This window comes from Drosophila nasuta, chromosome 2R (assembly GCF_023558535.2).
Source record: "Drosophila nasuta strain 15112-1781.00 chromosome 2R, ASM2355853v1, whole genome shotgun sequence".
NCBI classification, from domain to species: domain Eukaryota; kingdom Metazoa; phylum Arthropoda; class Insecta; order Diptera; family Drosophilidae; genus Drosophila; species Drosophila nasuta.
The window spans coordinates 5,857,011-5,876,201 of NC_083456.1; the positions used below are offsets into that span (position 1 = coordinate 5,857,011).

Here is a 19,191-nt window from a genome sequence, read left to right on the forward strand (position 1 = left end):
AATATGTATAAATATTTGGATTAGGCCACATCTTTATAAAAAAAATTTACTTTTTAAAGATATATAATTCATAAAAAAAATATTATTATTACGAACTCAATCTGATCTTCGTAGAAAATTCGAAAAATATTCAGTACTAATAAAAAATTCATAATAATAATTCAACATATTTCAGTTGGAGGATACTATAAAAGTTTGTTGCTAAATAGTAGTTTTAGTTACATTAAACCCTATATAAGGGATTTAAGTGGCATTCTAGTATACAGGGATTCTATTTATTTATCTAAATGCTTATTAGCATATCTAAGAATTTAAGATTAATTTGATTGTCACTTCAAAATCAATAATGTTTTAAATACTCAATTGATGCAACAAAGTTTAATACAGACCTTAAATATGTCTAGATAAGTCTGAATATATTTAATCAAAGCAAGTCTCACTCAACTTTAAACTTGATCTAAGGTCCACCAGGGGCCATAAGAGTGGAGCAAAGAACAGAAGTAACCAATTACAGTTAGAATAATGACGTAAAAAGCAGATTGATGTAAAGACAAACACAAATACAATTGCAACTGCAATTCCGATGGCGATTGTGATTGCAATTGCACAATGTGTGATATTTCAATTAAAACTTAACGGCACAAGTCATTAAATGACAAATACAACAAAAGCAAACATAAACAACAACAACAACAGTGAATGGGTGTATGGTGAGTATACTCAACATATTCAAAGTTGTGCACGACGACGACGACGGCGGCGTCGGCAGTCAAATGCGCTGATTCCAATTTCAGGTTGGCTGCAAAAAGCGTTAAAACACGTACGAAAAAAACACAAACAAAACGTTTTTGTTTAATTAAATTAACAAAATACGCGACCGATAACAAAACAAAAACTCGAATATTTTGCAAGCCAACAACAACTACACGTGTTGTCGTTGTCTGCACTGTCACTCGAAGAGAGCAGAGAGCCACATTACGCTCTCTTAAAGCATAGGCTCTGCTCCTCACACTGCTTGCAAGCTCGCTTGCTGCCTGCTGCTCTCTCGCTCACAGTGTCCCAATGATAAAGCTGTTTCAACTGTTTTCAAGTCCACTGTCTTGCCACTCGCTCGCACTTGTGCGCTGCAAGAGCACACAGCGCAGCCATCTCGCTTGCCGACTGGTTTCAACCCGTTTCCACCAATCGGCAAAAAGCGGTTTGGACCCCATCTGCTCGCCATGTGCGCATAAAAAAGGCGGAGCACTGATGTTCCCTCTCGTTGCTGTGCCCCGTCGTGCCCCACCGTGCAGTGTGCTTCAATTGTATATCAACTCAGCTCCATCGTGGTGCCTTGGCCCTATGGCAGCGCTGTTCTGTTCCTGCGCCATTGCAGCGTTGCCAGCCAGTCTGTCATCCAATTTGGTGTCCATGACCAACCATGACGATGATTCCTACCTCAAACTCCCGATTTCGACTCCCAGCAGCAACAGAACTGAACAGAACAGAACTGTTGCGGTTTTCCATTCCGACATTTCGCTCGCATCGTCGATGGCGTCGCACATCTGTTCCAGTCCTGTTCCCGTTGCAAATCTTCTGCAGTTTCCTCAAGTCATTTTCCAAAATGTTTCATAATGCATTTTCAAGATTCTCGCTTGTGGTTTTCACTGTTAACTTTTCGTTTTCAATAGCTGTTTCGTGCACATGTTAAGCCATTTTTTTAAGCTTTCACATGAAACGTTTAAAGTTGTGGTTAAAAATATTGTTTTGGAGTGATTATAACTTAAATTTTTATATTTACAAAACGGAAATAAAATATGTTGAGGTTCGATTTAAGTAGATATATAGAGATAGAGTGGAAAATTTTTTTGTATAGTTACAGTTTTTCATATCTTAGATGCAAAAAACCATTCTGAGTCTTTCGCATATAAGTGCAACAATATATAATATAAAATAAATTAAAAGATATCGTTTTTTTATTTTGCGCAAAAAGTAAAGTATCCACCAACCGTTTGAAAATTCAAGAATTAAAAATTATATATTTTAATATTTTTCATAATTTAGAAGTTACTAGAAAAATGCTGTTTGTATCCATAAATATTTCGAAAATTTTGTGGATAAAGTCATCGTTGCTAAGTGTTAATCGACGAAGTTCAGATTTTATTTTATTATTATTCCACTTATAATTTTTTGTATTATTATTGTAGAGGGATATGCAAACACGTAAAACAACTCAAACCTTAAAATTTGCCCCAAATCCCTCGTGTGGTATTCAAAGAAATATAGAGTTGGTAAAAATTGCATTGATGACAATGCAAACAAGTCAAATGACAGCCGGAGGGCGATAAGGAAAATGATTATTGCACTTAAACAAATGGAAATGGAAATTGACACGAAATGCAGCTAAAGCCTGAGACAAATGGCAGAACATTAAAATCGTTACGTAATTATTTTGTAATTTTTTTTTATGTAGACTGATTGAGTGAAATAATCAAATTAGGCGATAAGCTGATAAACGACGGTAGACGACGGACGAAAATTAATTTTAATGGAGCTGGTGCAGTTTGCTTGCCGTCGGGGCTGGATAATCGAGCGCTAAATAAAGCAATTTCCTTGTAATGCAAAAATGGCAAACATTACAACATTGTCAGCGATTCGCATTCCATTTCGACTGGACTGACTGCAACATAATCTCCCAGGTGGCAGTGTCACTGTTGGTGTTGTAGTTGCTGCTGCTCTTGTTGCCGTTGCAGTTGCAGTTGCTGTTGCATTGATTAACTAACCTGCCATTGCATAATGCCATGCACGCTGCCTTTTTTAATTTTATGCAGGCACTTTTCCCCACGGAATTGTTGCAGTTGTCAAGCTGGGAGCGAGCCGAAAATCTTCTTCAATTCCCGCACCCGGCGCCCCTCCCTCGCGCCCTAGCTCCCCCTGGACAGCTCACACAGCGCAAGGCGGCCATAGAAGGGAGAAGAAAAACAAATGCCGACGCGACGTTGCAGCAGGCTACACAACAAGAAAAAAATGCCAATCCAAAGGCGAGCAGAAAGAGAGAAGTAGCAAAAACTACACATACAGTAAAAACAATACAGAAGCACAAACAGAAAGAAAGAAACGCCAAGTGCTCCAATAAAAATTCCGCCGCCTTTGACTCGCTGCTCTGGTCGCACCTTCTGCATTGCTACTCGGCTTGCTATTGCGCGCTCACTCTCTCTCACTCTTTATCCCTCTGTCTCTCTTGGTTTTTAAGAGCGAGCGCTGGGTTTTTGTGTTGCCTGCTCTTGAGCTTCGTTTGCTCGGCTCGATGAGTGTTTTTATGTGCACTTGAAATGAATACGTGCGATTATTGGCCAAGTGTGAAAAAAAACGTATTTATACGGTTATGTATTTGATTTTCGTTTTTGCTTACAGCTTTTGACTCTTTTTTTCCGTTTGCTGTGAAAAATTTTAATTTGAATATTACATGTATTAAAAACTCATTATTGCAGCTCCTCAAACTTGGTCAATGGGTTAATGTGCGTCCATCGCGCCGGATGCCTTTGAAGTATGTTTTCTTATTGTCCAACGCCCACTGAGGTGCGTGAAGAAAATTAACCCTGAATCGGATAGATTTCGCTTTGTCTTTTCAAGATGATCGCGAACGTTTGCAAGTTTTTATAATTATTACTTTCATTAATATTATAGTTAGGAGATGAATAAGTTTACGTCTTTAAAAATACATTATGTTGATTTCAAGTTTTGTCAAAATATTTCTGTAAGTTTTTAAATTTTGATCAAATTCTGAAAAAAAAGATGAGTAAGATTAGATGAATTAAGAACTTGAATTTCGGTATGCACAATAATAACAAATTGGAACTTATTAAAGAAGAATAATGAAGAGCTATAATCATTTTGTTTGTACCCTCCTTTATTACCCAGCACTACACAAATACAAAACACATTTTCTCCCGAACAGAACAAAACATCTTTGCGGCTGTATTTAAATTGTAATTTTTGTTTTGTAGGTTGAAAATGTGAATATTCTGAGCAATTTAAACAAATACAGAAACAGAAAAGAGCAAGTACTCCAATTGCTATTGGAACTATTTATAATTATACTACTATACTATATGCTACTGTATTCTCTTCTCTAGACTATGCCAAAGGACAATACCCGTTAGGTCTGAAACAATTCTGCAGCCAACCACAAAGATAACGACGGCTCGAACGATTTGGAAAGCATAGGTTACATTTGATGAACCAGAATCCTCATCGTCCGCAACTTCATTATCTTCAATACCCTCCGGTTGTTCGCTTTTGGAGGATTTTTCTGTGTCCCGTTTTTTACTGTCTCTGCCATCGACATTCTTGTTTTCACTCATAGTCCTATTAGCTTCTGGTTCCTCTTTACTTTCTTGATCTGTTGGCCTTTTTTCTTCTGTGTTATCCTGTTGCTCCAAATTTCTACTTGGCTGCCTGTCATTCTGGGCATTTGTGTCGCGTTGTTCTGGGTTAGGCTGTGAATTTCTGTCATCTTGGGCATTTGTATTGCGTCCGTCTGAGATAGGTTCTGAGTTTCGGTCATTCTGTGGGTCCTCTGGAGGTGGTGCATCGCCTGCCTCAGCGGGATTCTCATCATTGGGATCTGACATGGCCAATACCCAAAATTTAAAACAGGAATTTTGTAGAAATTTGGAAAAACAAGTTTGCCGAAAAATGAATGTGTTCTGTCAGAATAGCATATTGAATGGCACGCCTACTTTCGCAGCTAGTTGAACTTTAATTTTTATTACATACAACGAATAAGACAAAATGCAACGTGCAGCAACATGCTCATACATGCTTAAAGTCAAAGCAAACGCAAAAGCACTCAGGCAAAAAGTCCGAAATCAAATCAAAGCTGCTCAAGAGCTGCTCTTCGCAGCAAAAAGCGAAACAGCACGAAAAACCACAAACAATTTTTTCACAGCAAAGAGACAGAGAGAGAGAGAGAGAGAGAGTGAGACAGCTTTTTGCAGTTTTTGCTTTTTTCTGTTCGTTTTGTTGCTCGCGCCAAAAAGGAGTAAAAAGCTGCGCATGCGCCGCCACAGTAGCCCCCAAAGTGCACCGTCAGAGCGAGAGCGAGAGCACAGCAGCCAACAAGAGAGCAAACGAGCTTCTGTTTGTGTTAGTCTGTGTTTGTGTGTAAGTGTGAGTGTGAGAGTACTCGTGGGGCCACTGTCGCTGTCGTCGTCGTCGCAGTGGCTGCGATTTGGCCGCTTGGCGGCGAGGCATTTGAATGTTTTTTTCGTGGCAGCACTCAGCATTCGAGTTCGGAATTCTTGCGAGCTGGCAGCAACTTTTTGCTTGCGCCGCTTCTTGCGAGCGCCAAATTAACCAGAGACTACCACAGAGACTGTTCAAGTGCAGTATCCAGTATCCAGTATCCAGTATCCAGTATTCAGTATCCAGTGTTGAGTGTCCAATATCCACAATCAAGCTTACGCAGCCTGAAGTCTGCACGTTGCAGTCTCCAGTATCCACTCTAGTATCCAATGAACGAGTATATCGAACGCGCGCGTTTACAGCCTCAAGCCTCAAGCTGAAGCTTAAGCCTGACTCAAGTGCACTCAGACGCGGCGGGCTGCGAGTTTTTGTGCGTTACGCGAAGAATTCTGTTGCAGTCGCCAAGTGCAACGCATTTTCGCCATTCCGCAATTGCAGCTGTTTGGTGCATCACAATTAACAAGCGCGTTAAGGTGCAACAAAACCAAGTGCAACCAATTATTAATCGTGCAACCACAACAACAACAACAACTACAAAGAAAGTTCTCTTAATACAAAAAAAATATATATATATATAAATATATGAATGATGAAATACACCCAAGGAGCGTATAAAGTAAACACAAAGTTATGAATTGCGATTGAATCGCTGGTCAAGTGAATGTGAATTGTGTGAATATCTGTGCAATAGATGATTATACTCAAGTCCACCAATTAACGGCATCTAATGAGTGCAACAAAGTGAAAGTCAAGTAAATGAAATATCAATTCTAACAACCATTATTTCAATAATAAAATTATAAGTTATGGATGAAAAGTGAATGAAAAATAAAATGATTAAATCTTAGCGGATAATTATTATTTTGTTAGAAAAAAAGGAAAAGATATCAATTGATAAAAAGAAAGAACTAAATAAATATTTCAATATTTTATTGTCTGTCTTATCAACAACTTTTAACTACAATGTTACACGATATAACTTAAGAGCAGGATTTATTGGAAACCCTAACGAAACTTTATAATTTTAATTTATATTCATTTCGAAGCTTCACAACTATCAACTCAAATTTATTCAGACGACAAATATTGTCGTGATTGTTTTTAAATACTTTTAGCAATATGTACCTATAAAAATTATTATTATAATCATTGTCCGTAGATATATTGAACCAACAGAAAAGTGGAAACTGTTTAATTAAAATTCTGACTGGTCACCGCATATTGTTTTATTTTTTAGAATTTTATAACTTCTAATTGAAATATAATGCTTCCAATGCAAATGTTGCATGAATATAATTTCTAATATTATGTTGTTAATAAAAATTAATAAAATCTTTTAAATACCAATAGAAAACGAACTTCGTCACTTTTCATAAATACTAAGAATCCCGACTACAAAGTGCAACTAAAAAGGTGCATAAAAAAGAAACAGTGCCAGAAAAAGAAACAAACAAATTGCAAGATAATAATTGAGGTATTGTGAAGTGATAAAAAGTCGAAAGAAAAAGACAAAAGTGTTGAACGACCGGCGAGTTGATCAGTTTAAATGATTATGCATGGTACCTGGTACAAAGGACCTCAGTTGGCGCATCATCCCCACACCGAGTACCATCAGTTCCGATCGTATCCATCGTTCGTTGTGACGCCCTACCACGACGGTCATGCGGCCACGCCCTGCCCACCCACGCCCTGTACACCCTGCAGCAATAGCCATGCAGCTGGCCTTGGCCAAGGCGCCGAGGCGACTCCAATAATTGTCGAGGGCACATTTGCCGCTGCCGCCGCAGCTGCAGCCGCTGCAGCCGCCGCCGTCGGTTGCATCAATTCAGGGACTGGAACGGCAGCCGCCACAACTGGATCAGGCACATCGCTTTTAAGTCCACCGATCAAGATCGAGCAGGTTTTCGGTGAGGCATCCGCATCGTCTCTGGGCGGTGTTGTCGAGGACTATGCATTAAACTTGGACTGTCCTGTGGAGCATCAATTTCGGGTGAGTTATAATTAGTTGCAATTACAAGTGGCCATGCTACTTGCCACTTGCCACTCGCGAGTGGAACGGTGGCAGCTGCACTTGCCACCTCAAAGGGGCGTGCACCAAATCAATTTTCATAAAATCATCCAATAACACTTAAAAGCCACAAAAAAAAGAGAGGAAAAAACGACGGCCGACACTTGAAAGCGAGTAAAAAACATGACAACAAACACGCCCCCAATTCGCACACACACCCTCGCACAGCGAGAGAGAAAGAGGAAGAGAGAGAGACGACATTTGTTTTCTCTTTGAGCATTCACCACTTTTGAGCAACTTTTTGCTCGCTCTTGAGTGTAAAAATGCCGAAGCTTGCGGCAGGTTTTTATGGTTCACTCGCAGGATATTTTGTTATGGTTCGTGTACAGGATATGCCATAATTATCAAGCGAAAGTAAAGCTTTTTTCGAAAAGCTCTTAATCTAAATTTCTTGAAACACATGCACAATAAAATGCTCCTTGTTCAACAGGTGGCATTGAGTTTGAATTTTAATCGAGTTGGAAAATGTCCTTTATAGCAAATGGAAACAACTTGTGGAGTTCTTTGACTCAGAGTGCCAAAAGTTATTAGGGGCAGGTCAGGGCCAAACTTCGAGCATATATTAGTTTGAGTCTAATTTGAGTTTGGATTAGATTTATGGAGATTTAATTGTGTTTTCTAAGTGGAAAAGTTGCGAAGTTATTTTATATTTGCCCAAAAGTTATTTTTCTTCTATAATATCTTAACAAAAATAAAATATAAAAGTACTATATACTATGAATAACAGAAAGTAGCGGCCATCTATATGATATATGTAGTATTCACCATTATAAAATTCCAAATATTATACTACTAAGTATTTATTTTACTTGAATGAATATAAACTTGAAATTTATGAATCAAAGTGATCACATTAATAAACAGCAAAGCACATCGCCAAATTTTGAGAAGAGTCCTAAAATTTATCACTTTTATAATGAAGTAAATTTTCTAATGTGAATTATAGAAGATTTTATTGAACAGATTTAAACACTTATTAAATTAAATTTTAAATGTTATACCATACTCTAAATTTGCTAATACATATTAAACTAATTTCTAACATTAAACTAATTCTTATGAACTGTAGAATTTAGTTTAATTATTAATATATGTATATGTAACAATCCTACTATTTTTATTCTGCTCTATTTTCACATTGTCCCTTAAAGTAAAGTTGCATTTTATTGAAATCCTAAGATAATAAAGTAGGAAAGTTTTCAAATGAAACTAAAAATTGACGAAGTGAATAAAAAATCAATTGAATCTTAAATTATGCCAAAGTAGTTTCGAGTCTAAAATAGATTCATAGGAGAAGAGATCATTTCGTTATTTGCCGTCACTTTTACTGCTTGGCGTTTATTGCTTTCTGTTTATTTTGCTCCCTTTTTCGCATTCATTTCAATTATCGGCGTACGCAATTCTCGTATCTGCCGGCAAATGCACATCTTAAAGGCCACGTTTATTGTATCTCCATCTTGGCAAATGCGAAGGGTGCCGCATATCCTTTGGCTCTTATCACCGATGCAGAAGGAGTTCGTGTGTGTGTGTGTGTGTGTGTGTGTGTGTGTGTGTGTGTGTGTGTGTGTGTGTGTGTGTGTGGATTTGTTGTGCATGTGTATGTGTGCTCTGAAGGGAACATTCTCAATGCAAGGAACAGCGAAATCCTTGCACATAAAAAACCAACGCAACGGCGTACACATAAAAACATATGCTCCAGGACCTGGACAGGATTCTTGTTTTTCCCATTTGTGCAGAATGCGCGCGTTGCATTTACGACGTTGACGTCAGCGTCGACGTCAGCGCTGATGCTGCAGTCGACGCTTGCAGCGCAGTGAGTTGCAGTAGCGAGCATAGAGTTTCCTTGTTCCGTTTGTTGAGTTGATTTCAAGGCAAAGCCGCTTAAAAAAGCTACAAAAAAAGGAGAGAAAAGAAAAACTGTTGCAAGAAAGTGTTCTGCTGTGAGGGAAGGGAGGGGATAACAGAAAGGATTGCAAGTCATAAAACTGCAGAGAGAGAAGGAGATACAGCAGCAACAATGTTGCAATCTTGAACAATTATCTAGCATAACTTAGCATGCAATTTAAGTAAATTGAATGAAAAAGCATTAAGAGGCCACTTGTTGGCTTGACAACTGCACAATAAAAAATAGAAGAGACATAGAAAAACATCCTTAGTAATTGCAGGTCAGCAACAACTGGCAGACAAGAAACAAAAAAAAAATATAATAAACAAAATGAAGGACAAGAAATTGGCGCTCATGAAATGTTAACGGCCAAACGCGGAAGCTGAGGCTGACGTTGACAGCGACGTCGACGTTGGCGTTGACGTTGACAGCGCTGCTCGCGTGAATGCTGAATGTTTTTATCCTTTCTTCGATATGTCGTTGCTGAACTATATGTATATATGTGTGTGAGTGTGTGTGTCAGGACATCACACGGTTTCGCTTTTCTTTTACAACTTTTTGTTATTATTTCGTTTTTTGCTCGTCGCTGCCTTTTGCAATGTATTTCTTTCAGTCGCTGCTATTTTTTGCTCCATGTGATGGAAAAAAAAGAAAGAAGGAACACACACACACACACCCAGACAATTTCACTTGGATTTTTTTATGTTCGTGCCGTATGTGTGTGTGTGTGTGTGTGTGTCGTGGACCTGGCTCCTGATTCTACTTCTTGAGTTTCCTCTTCACGCGCGCCATTTTAGCTAGCGTTTTTGTTGTTGCTGCTGCTGCTACTTACAACAAACATGGCCGCTATTGCTATTGCTGCTGCCATAAGTCGCAGTTTGTGCTCTGCTTCCGGCGCAGTCGACGTCGACGTTCTCGATTGTTGCATGTGTCCGTGGTCCTGGCGTTGCCTTTGGCGGGCTGCAACTGTCGTTGTCTTCAGTTCACTTGGGTTTGGCCAAATCTATTGGTCGTCGCGCGACGTGCCGCGTCCGCGTCGCTTGTTTTTTTCTACTACCAGCCACTAGGTGGCGTCACGTGACTATAACAAACACACACAAATAATCACACACACTGACGAAAACTATGAACAAATCGCGATGGAAATTAACAGCAGCAATAATCAATCAGCTACAAGTGACACAGACAGCTGTTTCACTTGTCTTAACTCAACCCAAACTAAAATCATAGCGCAGTCAGTGAAATATCATATGTTCACATAGCCAGATTCTTTTTGAGACGCTTCATTTAAGATGCTAAACAAACGAAATCTTAGAGACAGAAATATTGACAGTAAAGAGCAATCAAACTTCACTAAGATAGATATAATAAATATAACATTAAGAGGCTTGAAAATATTTGTAGCATCTGAAATTTCATCTTATAATTTGTTTGCCTATTCTGTTGGCATTGCCACATGCATATTGACTAGACTCGATTTGTTGATGTTTGTAGCATGGAGTCTGTAATGCTTAACACCCAACTTGTCTTCAGTAACAATAATAACGATCCATAAGAACTTTTTACCAACACACTCTCAAACACACACACACACACACACACATACTCTTACTTATTCGCACACAAATATCTGAACAAAATGAAATAGCAGCAGCTAGAAAAACACAATAAAAAAACAGAAAAATGGGCAAACCGGAGAGAAGAAAATCAATCTGGTATGCTGAACCCAAGTAATACCCTAGCTTCATTTTCCCTACACGATTCAGACTTCTCTCGACCTCAGCTGCTGCGTCCCCATGCCCATCGCATCGGCATCGCCATCGCTATTGCCACAACTGCCTGCAGGACATCGCGCAAATTCAGCTATATATTTTTTTATGCGCTTCGTTTTCTTACAAGAAAATGCTGCAGTGCGCTCCAAATGTATGTCTTTATAACGGCAACGGCAGAGCGTGCATAAAAAAAGGAGCAAGGAGCAAAAATTATAAAATAGGAAAAAAAAGTATAGAAAAAATAGCCAACAACAACAATGGCAACGGCAACAACAACAGCAACAGCAGCTCCGAGATTGCTCTGACATAGCAGAGACGAGGGCAGCGTAGAAGAGAAGGCAAAGAAAAAAATTGAAAAGAAAAACATTCACAACATACAAAACACTTTTACACATACATACAATGTGTGTTCGCATGAGTATGTGTGTGCTAGTGGGTATGTGCATGTATTTGTATAGTTCTTTGTATACATATTTGACTGCTTCGCGCGCGTTCGCAATTTCTTTTGCGGCAGCTACAGCTACAGCTTCAGCTTCAGCTGCTGCACTTTGAGTTTCTGTTGTTCAGTTGTTGCAAGCTATCCCACGCTCGCTGACTGCACGACAGAGACGGACGGGACTGATACAAGGACTCGACAAACCAACCCAACACAGACTCGCACACTTATCGACACACGACATACTGACAGCTCTCACAAGACATAGTGCAAGAAACACGGCGTATACGTAATACGGATTTATCTAACCCATTGACTATGCTATACAGGCACAAAGATATGAAATGAAAGATTCTTTCTATCATTGCCAAATGATAAAACTCATACAAGTGGCTCGGCTCGGTTCGGTGGCGTATACTTAACAAAGTGAGAGGCCATTGGAAATCAATCGAAATGCTAAATGAGCTTAGTGTGTGCTTTGATTATAGCAACGAAATTGAAATGTAGCTTTCATCTACTTACTTACTAGTTCTGCAACAAAAGTTCCTAAATAAAGTGCAATATCAATAAAAATAAAAAATAATGCAATGTAAACAAATTGCAACCGAAAGTTCCTAATACGTATAAAGTGCAAAACCAAATAAAAATATATCAATATCAATATATAATGTGAATTTTTAAAATATCAATGTTTTCATTAATATAATAGAAAGAGTTAAAGTAAATAATATCACATACACGTGAATAAATCTGTAAGGTTCGAACCGGCGAAACAATACGAAATATGTGTAATAACAACGATTTTGAATATATTTCTTTATTATACATTTATTTATGAAATTTTTAAAATTATATTAATTTAAATGAGTAATTTAATTGCTTATTTTTTAAATGTTTATTCAGCTTCTAGTATTTTCGACCTCCCCATCATCAAGGTATATTATGAGATTACTAAATTGTCACCCAGTATCAACAGCAGAGATGATATATGATAGTAATGTCCCTCTGCCTGCCTGTCTTTCTATCCGTCTGTCCAGATCTCAGATTCTGTAACAGATGAAAATTGTCAAAGTTATTCAAGAAATACTTTTGTTTGTCAATCGAGGCTTAGTTAGTTTGGTTGACAATCTGATATATTTTGTACTCTATAGTATACTTTGAATGAACAATAGTTAAATACCGACATACCAAATACAGCCTTCGGTATATTTTTGTATTTTATGGTATATTTCTAGAATATGGTTTGATTGAGAATAGGTAACACGTATCTCAAAGTAGAGCAAACTTTTTTAAAATTACTTTTTCAGTTGTTATTCATTATTTAAGAAACTGTAATAGCAGATCATTCATTATAATAAGCTGCAAATCCAATAAATTCAGTTACGGGACTTTTTCGTGAACATATAAAGTACAAAGTAATGTGTAAAGTACACATGAACTATAAATTATAATAGCCCGTATACAAGATCGATTTTAAAATAGGGAAAAATATTTGTACTTTTTTGTTACTGGAATCATTTTTAATTGTATTTTTTTAATTAGTAAAACTTATTTCTTAGAAATATTTAATGGTTTTACATTGATTAATTTTTATAGCCCAACCAGCTAACTAAACCAATTTCGTGTATTTGTAACTGACACTATAAATTATAAATAGAGGATGTAATGAATAAATGAAAAGCTTAGCCGCATATCACGCAAACGTTAAAAATGTATAAAAAATAATAAAAAGGAAAATAAAAAGTGAATGAAATTGACAGAGACCCATTCTTGATAAACTGCAAACTAAACAATGTGGCATAACAGCTCTCATAAAAAAGAAATGGAAAAAGTCGTGTAAAAATAAACACACATTGAGGAAACTCTCACACATTTGCAGGCAAAAGTTTTCAAGGTCATTTGATGCCAGTTTTGGGCGTAAATGATTTGTATTTGTTTTGCAAAACTGCATCTAAAAATACAAAATAGAAATGGAAGTGGAAGTGGTAGCAAAAAACTCAACGCGTCAACGCTAAAAATAAAGCATATCAAATGCTTGGAAAACTTTTTATGCAGTCCCCCGTCGAATAAAATAAAAGTTTAGCCAAAGAATAAAAGCAGGAAAACGAAGCTAGAAAAAAGTTTGTGTTTTTATTTGCGTTTTGTGTTTTTATTCGTCTCGTTTGTGTTTGCGCCTGTGGGTCGCTAACGGATTTGTGTGCATGTGTAAATCGAACAAACGGTGCACAAGTTAGACAAATCGTTGGGGACACTTTCCCCTTGTGCGCTGACGAAAGTGAAATTGTTGTCAACTAAAGAAAAAAAGTGCTGCCTACATTTAAGCGTTACATGTGCAAAGAAGTCATCATGCTAAAGGATCAGTTGAAGCGTCGTCGCGCCGACGATCTGGTTGGCTATATGGGAGTATTTAAAGCTGTCACGCCCACATCATCGCACTTTCTAACGCCTGCCGAATTCTACAAGAGTCTCTTCGCCAGCGCTGTGTTGCAGCAGCAACAGTTTTCCGAAGTCAGTCGAGGCTATCCGCAAACGCCTTCGCCAGCCTCGCATGTCAAGGATGAAGTTGCCCACAATAGCTTGTCTCCTCCTCACAGCACACATTCACAGCTATCCAGCAATTTGCTGTTCTCAGCAGTCTGTGTGGCAGCCGTCGAGTCAGCGAAGCGCTGCAAGCTTAAGCCTGAACTGTCTCAGCCTCAGGATGATGAAGACGCTCCGGAGCAGAAGTTTGTCCTTAAAACATTAGAGCATGTTAGTAAGAAAACTGACTGTATTATTATTTTCATGGTTGATAATAAGAAGATTTTATTTTTACCATGCTGTTTAATTTTTAGTAATTATCCTTAGACAAATTTACAGAAATGAAATATAAACTACTATTTAATAAAGGCCTTTGGAAATGGGAATTTTCCAATTATTGTATTTTTGTTTCTTAACTTAATTGTCTAATTGTCCTGAGAATATTGCGTCTTTATAGAATAACGATGTACTTAAATCGACTTGAGTTATTTATGAATTGATGCAATTGTAAAACATTCGGGCAGTTATTAAACTTTTTATTTTAATTTGTTTGAGGGTTATTGAACTCCTAAATCATTTAGCCCTGTAATGCAAGTTTTGTTATTGACTGAAAATTACATATCTAAGGTAATAAATTTGAAAAGTAATTATGACACTTCCTGTGAACTCATTACAACTGTCATAATTATCTTTAAAATCCAATTTAAGTAATTCCGTTTTGGGGAAAAACAACCCGTCTCCAATTCATATTCTTAGTACCAATTTTTTTTGTTTTTTTTAGAAATGAAGCGCAAGAAAATGTAAAATTTGGTTTGTTTGTTCACGCTAATTATGAGTGGCCCAAAATTTGTTGTTGTCGGAAACGGCAACAACAACTGCTTTGAGATGAAAAAAGTGAATAATCATCAAAAAATCATTTCATTTTTCATGCTCAATGCATAAGCCAACATCAAAATGTGCGAATACCCTTTTCATTCAAAACAAAACATGAAATGTTTCTTCTTTTGCAGAAACCCCATAGCAACAATAACAATAACAACGGCTACGTTTGGTCAGCCGGCAACGCACCGCACACCGAAGTCATCAACGACAACAGCAACAACAACAACAACACTACAAACAACAATCAGCATAATTCGCACCAAACAAGCGAGACCGGACCCGGGTCATCTCTATTGCCGGGAACAGGAACAGGAACAGCAACAGCAACAACATCAACGCCAGGAACGCCACCAACGCCGCCTGTGGACGAGAGCCAACAACAAGCGACATCGGGGTCCGCAATTAATTTGATTCAAGCCCAAACGCAACCCGCATCACAAACGCGTCCGAGCTACGGCAATTCCATAAAATCACCACCGGAAACGGCAGCGCAATCATCAGCGGCTGCTGCCACGTGTAAAACTCACGACAGCAGCAACAACTGCAACAACAACCATAACAACAACAGCAGCGACAACAGCAACACAACTGCTGCTGCCGTTACCGCCGCTGCTGCTGCCGCTAACGCTGTCAACATGCCGATCGGCGGTGTGCAGGGACAGAATCCCACCCAAGGCCTGGTCCACTGGATGAGCGCCGTGATGGCCGAGCACATGACTGGCCAGACGCATCACGATCCCAGCGCCGCGGTTGGCATGCACTATATGTGGAATGGCAACGTCGATGTAAGTATGAGCATGACCATCCCGCCCACGCCTCCATCTATCTATTTTTGGGCGTGGCATTTGAGCACAGTTTGTCTGCTGCAGCTAAAAAAGAATTTTGAAAGTTGGTCTTCACTTTTTTTTGGTTGGTAACTTGGGCAAAAGTTGAAACTTGAACTCTGTAGCTGGCAGTCCTTGCTTGGTGCCTACAAAGGCGTTAGACAGTTGGTTGGTCCACTGCGAGGTGGAAGGCAGAGCGTAGTTAGCAGGAGAGTTCATAATTAATATGCACAGGAACTTGACCAGCTAAGTAAATTAAATGAGTGAACCTTAACAAGAGTTCTAAAAAGAATATTAAGCAAGTTAAAACTAGGAGATTGGCCTTAGTCTTTATATTTATTACATAATTTATTAATATATTTTAATCATGAACGAGAGGCGATTGTTAATTTACTATTTCAAATATTAAGTAGCTAAATATGAAAATTTAATTAGAGACTTATTTATTTATTTATTTAAAATTAGCTATAATTAAAATTAATACTAACACTATTGATAAGGCAATAGCTGCAAAGGACTTATGTATAAAGACTTATAAAGTGTCAAAAAAGAAGAAGAAACCACTTACTGATAGACCGTGTTGTTTCAGATATGTAGAACCTTCTGCCGCAGCATTCCATCATTGATATGATTCTGAATGAACGATTCTGTAAAGGTGCCCGTATTTTCGCTAACATTTTGGTATATTTGTCGAAAAAAAAAGATATTGATGGAAATCAGCTGAATATTCCATTTTAAGCGCCCTTAAATTATTTCAAATGTTTGCAATTCTTTAAAATAAAAAACTCAGTCGAAAAAAATGAAAGGAAATAGACAGAGGAATAAGAAAATGTTTAAAGAAAATCGCCAGACGATCAATTTGACCACCTTGTATATTTTCGTTGCAGAGCATTTCGCTTTTAATGATTAATAACGGGAATAAGTATAGTAATTTAATAAATAATAAATAAAATGTATATATTTTTTAACTTTTTGAATGCCCTTAGTGATGCATAATTTGATAAATTGCTTATTTTCGGTAGATTTGTTTCCATTGCCTTTGATATTCTTCTGCTTCCTGCCTGAGTTTGTTGACTTTATCATCTCTAAACAGCTGCATCAGAGAACTGAATCAACGAAGCAGATGCCCTTGATCAAACAGTGTATTAATATGTTTACATAGTCTCTAAGTTAAGACCAAGATTACCACACATCATTTTGTAATTTTTCTTTGAAACATTTTATATATTTTTATACTTGATTACTATCAAAATATTTTGGCCTATGTACTTCTAAATTTATTGTTACAAAATTATGAACATACAACATCCTCAATATGTTGAAGATTCACTGAACATTAATCGAACTTCACGTCAGATCATTGCCTCGCACAAAATTAAATGAAAGCACATATCGATAGGCCGTGTTACCGATAACATTAATTAAAGAGGGGCACTCGATTATAAATGTATGTATATAGTCTACGCACACTTCATTTTCTAATTTGATGCTTAAGGATTTAATATATTAACTACCTAACTGGTTTTATATATTTTTTATGCACAATTCTTATCAGAATGCAGTAACTCGTGTACTTATATTTTTTTGTTGTTAAATTCCTTAATCTGTCGAGGACTCACTGAAAAATAATCAAACTTTAAACTTTTATTTTGAATGATTTTATTTATTTTAATATGCAATTAGTATCAGAATATATTATCTTATTAGCTTTAAATCATGTTGCTACAAAACTCGGTTGGAAATCCAACATCCTCAATCTGTAGTGGATTCACTGAACAATAATTAAACTTCAGGTCAGCTCATTACCTCGCACTTGCCTCACACTTCAGAAGTGCTTACAGAGCCATCGCATTTTGGCAATTCCATAGAGCGATTTGCCACGCCACATCAAGTTATGCGTGGGTAGCCCGGCTTCCAGCCTCACATTGCTTCTAACCTAACCCAGATGAGCATCCGCTGCCTAACCCGCTGCACTTTCACTCGACGAACCTCAGCCGACAACTGACCGAACTCAAACCGTTGCTGTCTGAGCACCCGGCTGTTGCTACACGACCAACAGCAGGCAGGATCCCGCAGTTTCCCAGTCCTAGTTCCAGTCTAAGTCCACCGTACCAAGAACAATGTCCCTTCCCGTTTGCTGTTTCCCCTGCCACCGACTCACTGAGCAAGCAGACGCGACGTTAAAAAAAAAAAAAGTATAAAAAAAAATCCTTTGAGCAGCGTTGTCAAATGTTATTTGCCCTTTTTTTCCCCACACAGAGAATATTTTTTTGCCTCACTTTTTTTTTGTTGGCTTCTCCGTTGCTCCTTCCACGAATATCCTTGCTCTTGACTGCGCTGCAAAGCTGCTCGCGTGCCACAAGGAAGGGAAAAAAATTCTTATAGATTTTTTGTTGCATTTTTCACTTCGCGTTTTTTTGCGTTTTTCAAGATGTAAACAAGTTTTTCTTTGCGCGACGCGTTAAACTTTGTTTGCCTTTTTTCCCTTTCCTTTTCTGTTTGCAATCTTTGTTTTTATTTTATTTCGTGTGTTCTTGAATGTTTTTCTCCTTTTGATTTCTTTTACTTTTTCTGCTTTTTGTTTTTGTTCGAGTTCTTGCCATTGGTGTTCATTGAGTTCGCTTTTCACTTTTTCGTGAGGAGGAATTATTGTTTTGAATGGAGATTGATTGTCTCCAAGGACAACGGAGGGTCGAACCTGCCGCGGACGTGTACAGTCGAAAAGGTTTCGTCCCTCGAATCCACTCGTTAGCGAGTGTTTTGGCCCCGGCAAAACAATTTAAAACTTGCAACGCCTGCTGCCAACCGAATTTTAAAGGATATCCGTAGTTAATTAATTTTTAAAGTTCAACAATGGACAATCGCGCCTAGCTGGCCACTGGGAGTCAACAATCGTTGGGTCAATTCAACTTCAAGACTTGTTCTTGTCACTTGCATTAGTGAAATTAGTTACACGCCGAGAGAGAGACAGAAAGCAAACATTGCAAAGTTTACTAATTAATTTTGAAAGCAATTGCACTTAATTTTCTTTACTCAAAGTTCGCTTAAGAGAACCAGACTTGAAATTTGAGAGTTTTAAAGCTCAGAAAAGATGATACGCTATCTTACGATATTGATGCTGAAGTGTACTTTAATCTGTCATTAATTGTTATTTTTGAGCGTTAAAGTTGTCTTTGATCTCATTTAATCCCGACATCCAAAGCACATGTAGTTTCATCCGCTCTAACTGTTTTGATCGACGGGGTTAATATTTTAAGAAATTGTATATTTATATACCATTTAATTTTTGATTAATTGTGAGTATGTTCACGATACACTTAACTATTTCAAAATCAAATTAAATTTGGGTGGTTTAATGACTATCTATAGTCTCTATAGTCTCTATAGGAGTCCATACAGACGGTCAGACATGGCTTTATTTTCTCGTCTGTTGACGCTGATCAAGAATATATAGTATATACCTTATTGGCTCGGAGCTGCGTCAATCAGCCTGTTACATACATATCCTGCCGGCACAAAGCTATAATACTCTTCTATCCTATAGGTAGAGGAATCTAATTGTTTCTCGGAAATTTCTA

General features: G+C 37.8%; 2 protein-coding genes across 3 annotated transcripts in view; one reads left to right on the plus strand and one right to left on the minus strand.

Annotated features, from left to right (window-relative positions):
- Nucleotides 1–3,464: 3,464 nt before the first annotated feature.
- LOC132787291 (dentin sialophosphoprotein-like) lies at nucleotides 3,465–4,715 on the minus strand. Its single transcript, XM_060794234.1, has 2 exons — nucleotides 4,136–4,715; nucleotides 3,465–3,762 (listed from the first exon to the last, which is right to left on the minus strand). Exons 1-2 carry the CDS (start codon nucleotides 4,611–4,613, stop codon nucleotides 3,692–3,694), a joined length of 549 nt encoding a protein of 182 aa, XP_060650217.1. The 5' UTR covers nucleotides 4,614–4,715; the 3' UTR covers nucleotides 3,465–3,691.
- A 548-nt stretch (nucleotides 4,716–5,263) lies between these two features.
- Nucleotides 5,264–19,191, plus strand: part of LOC132787284 (zinc finger protein rotund) — a 46,122-nt gene continuing 32,194 nt past the window's right edge. The window contains exons 1-3 of one of the 2 annotated variants that reach the window (XM_060794224.1): nucleotides 5,264–5,978; nucleotides 6,577–7,216; nucleotides 14,918–15,574. In XM_060794224.1, the coding sequence (XP_060650207.1) occupies nucleotides 6,773–7,216; nucleotides 14,918–15,574 (1,101 nt within the window). In that variant the 5' untranslated portion in view covers nucleotides 5,264–5,978; nucleotides 6,577–6,772. Of the gene's footprint in view, nucleotides 5,979–6,576; nucleotides 7,217–12,983; nucleotides 14,139–14,917; nucleotides 15,575–19,191 lie in introns of those variants that run through there. The other variant, XM_060794225.1, reaches the window with a different exon arrangement.